Here is a 2,946-nt window from a genome sequence, read left to right as displayed (position 1 = left end):
ACACTATTATGCTCTGGTCCGACAAATGGACTGATACTATGCTACTTGAAAGCTTACCTCAATTATACTCTTTTAAAAATAATAAGGATATTACCTTGCAGCAAGTAAAGTATCTGAATCTAGATGAACTATATGATCATTTTCAGTTACCACTTCCTCTGGTGGCAGTAGAGCAAATTAATAACCTCCACATTGCCATCAACTCCATCATGGACAACAACAACACATATGACAAATGGAGTCTTACAGTTGGATGAGACAATTTTTCTACCAAGAAATTTTATACGGCACTGGTTAAGCACCACCTGCACCTAAACCCTTCAAATGGTTTTGGAAATCACCATGTCTACCGAAACATAAATTCTTTTTTTTTGCCTTCTTTTGCAAGACAGACTCAATACAAGAGATCTACTATCCATGAAGAACTTTCTGTTGGAATCCAATAAATATGTGCTATGTATGGAGAATGCAGATGAAACACTTGTCCATCTATTATTCTCATGTGACTTCGGTCAGGTTATCTGATGGAAAATAGGTGAAGAATGGAACATGAAGGACAAGCATGACATAACTGATTATCGGTAGCATTTTTATTACAAGGAAAAGAAAAAGCACTTGCTAGGTGCGACAAAGCTTGACTACTAAGATGTCCTAGACGACGATGCCACAAGGTTGCTGATGATGTGGTGGTGGAGAGTGCGTGCGCAGTGGAGGCCGGCAACCAGAGGGGGTAGAGGTCACCGGAACTATTGCACCTGACGATCTCGTTCTTGGTGCGGAAGTCCTTCACAGAGAGACCAAACGGATCAAACTCAACAGATAGAAGATTATCAGTTGTGAATTTACGAACAGAAATAAGATTTTTAATTAGGTCAGGTGTAACTAAGACATTGTTAAGAGAGAACGAATGGGTAGGAGATGAAAGAGTGGTATGACCGATGTGGGTTGTGGGAATAGTTTGGCCATTGCCGACGATGACATGTGGGTAAGGAGAGTGAGAGGTGAGGATGTGAGAGAGGTTACCCTGATTGCCGGTCATGTGAGCGGAGGCGCCTGAGTCCATGAAGCACTCATTCGAGGATGGTGGTGTCAGGGACATGGTGTTGAAAGCCTGCATGAGTTGGGCTTGGTCGAAGGATGGCGGTGGTGCGGTTGGATTGTATGTGGATGCAGGTGGCGGGGCGGATGGCGTCACTCCTGGCGTCCATGGTATAGCTGCTCCCGGTGGCCATGGCATAGGTGATGTAGAGCCATAGGGCCATGGAGGCGGCGCCGATAGCATGGCATGATGAGCCTGAGGCAGGCCAAGAGGAGGTGGCCGTGGCGGTGGTCCTGGCCACATCTGGATTGACCCAGCCCAAGGGTTCTGCATCGACGGCCATGGAGTCTGCGATCCCTTCCCGGATGTGTTGGGGGTGCCGCCGCGTTGTTGGGGAGACGCGGAGTGGACGTAACGGCATCGTGCGCCAAAGCGACAGGTTCCAAAGTGCTGGAAGTTGCGGCAGACTTCCGGGCGCCGCGGAGGTCCCGTATTTTCGGCAGGGCCACGCGGTGGTGGAGGCGTGGGGGCTCCGCGCGCGACGAAGGCAGACGGGGTTGAGGATGACTCGGACTGCTGCTGCAACGTGAGCTCCTCGAGTAGTAGAGATGAGCGGACGTCGAGAAACGGCGGAAGGGGACGCTGTTTCAGGAGCAACGTGCGCATGTACGCAAGCCGAGGTCCGAGACCGCGAAGCGTGTTCTGGACTAGGCGTTTGTCGGTGATGGTCGTGCCTAGCGCATTGAGCTCGTCGGAGAGAACCTTCTGCTTGCGGCAGTAATCAGCCACGGTCAGGGAGCCCTGTTGGAGACCGTGGAACTCTTGCTCGAGGTAGGAGGAGCGGGTGTCCGCGTTGTCGTGGTAGATGTTGGAGAGGCGCGTCCACAAGGCGTGTGCAGGCAGTGGCGTTGTGGTGTCAACGATCATGGCGAGAAGCTCGGGCGCGACGGCGCTGTTGAGCCATGACCGGACGATGGCGTCGTTGCGGACCCACTGTGGCGGGGGGTCCGTGGGGTAAGCATCCTCGAGGAGATGATCCTCGAGGGCGTACTTCTCAACAGCGTCGGAGAACATGCCGCGCCATTGGAGGTAGTTGGAGGTTGAAAGCTCGAGGGTGACCGGCACGACGGCACGGATGCTGGGGAGTGCGGCCGCGAGCGCCCAGAGAGCAGCCTTGGCGGTGGCCTCAGCGGCAGCGGCCGCGAGATCAGCGGCGGAGGGCTCTGACGGCGCCATAGGAGAGGATCAAGAAAACCCTAATCTGATACCATGAAGGCAAATATAATTGTTGCTCTTAGATTAATTTGATCCCACGTTGGGATTATATAGTACAGGAGACTTGGCTGCTAAGGTAAATAGATTACAAATAAGGTAGGACTCTTTGAGTCGGTTTGCTCTAGACGTGTCCTAATCATACACGTCTAACAGAACACATATCTCCAACTCATGATTGACATGCTCTTGGATACTTCTAACAGATAGGCTAACCCATTCTTCAAAATAGCCATGATGGCTGGCCGTTGGAGCATTTGGAATCACAGAAATAAAATTATATTTGATAATGAGCACAGATGTGTCGAGGGATGCGACAACATTTTCAAAGCAACAATTCAAGAGATAAAGGCAAAGGGTCAAACCAAGCCTAAAGGAAGGAATGCAAGTTTGGATCGACACTTTGTAATCTTTGCTGCTTTATTTTCTTCTTTCTCTTTTGTTTTATCTTTGCCCACTCTTTGTATATAACCATGCCATATTTTAGGCACCATATATGAAAATGACTCAGTGGGGGCCTTCCCGCTGTATTTTGCGTAAAAAAAAACAATAAAACCTAGTATGGTTGTCTCACAAAAAAATCTAATCACGCAAACGCGTACTGCGCTGCGCCTGACTACGAGATATTGTGCAGT

At 49.9% G+C, this 2,946-nt stretch overlaps 1 protein-coding gene across 1 annotated transcript; it reads right to left on the bottom strand.

Moving 5' to 3' along the window:
* Window positions 1-258: 258 nt before the first annotated feature.
* Window positions 259-2,427, bottom strand: LOC139837585 (uncharacterized). The gene is made up of 2 exons (XM_071826964.1): window positions 1,024-2,427; window positions 259-784 (listed from the first exon to the last, which is right to left on the bottom strand). Exons 1-2 carry the CDS (start codon window positions 2,273-2,275, stop codon window positions 747-749), a joined length of 1,290 nt encoding a protein of 429 aa, XP_071683065.1. The 5' UTR covers window positions 2,276-2,427; the 3' UTR covers window positions 259-746.
* Window positions 2,428-2,946: the final 519 nt, after the last annotated feature.

This window comes from Lolium perenne, chromosome 3 (assembly GCF_019359855.2).
Source record: "Lolium perenne isolate Kyuss_39 chromosome 3, Kyuss_2.0, whole genome shotgun sequence".
Taxonomy (NCBI): domain Eukaryota; kingdom Viridiplantae; phylum Streptophyta; class Magnoliopsida; order Poales; family Poaceae; genus Lolium; species Lolium perenne.
This window is presented reverse-complemented; position numbering and strand designations above follow the sequence as displayed.

Bases quoted from the DNA above. Each gene is read 5' to 3' on its own strand.
- LOC139837585 (XM_071826964.1), bottom strand. From the start codon at position 2,275: ATGGCGCCGTCAGAGCCCTCCGCCGCTGATCTCGCGGCCGCTGCCGCT. The intron at 785-1,023 runs GTAACCTCTCTC...CTCTCTGTGAAG, and splicing joins TCACATGACCGGCAATCAGG to GACTTCCGCACCAAGAACGA.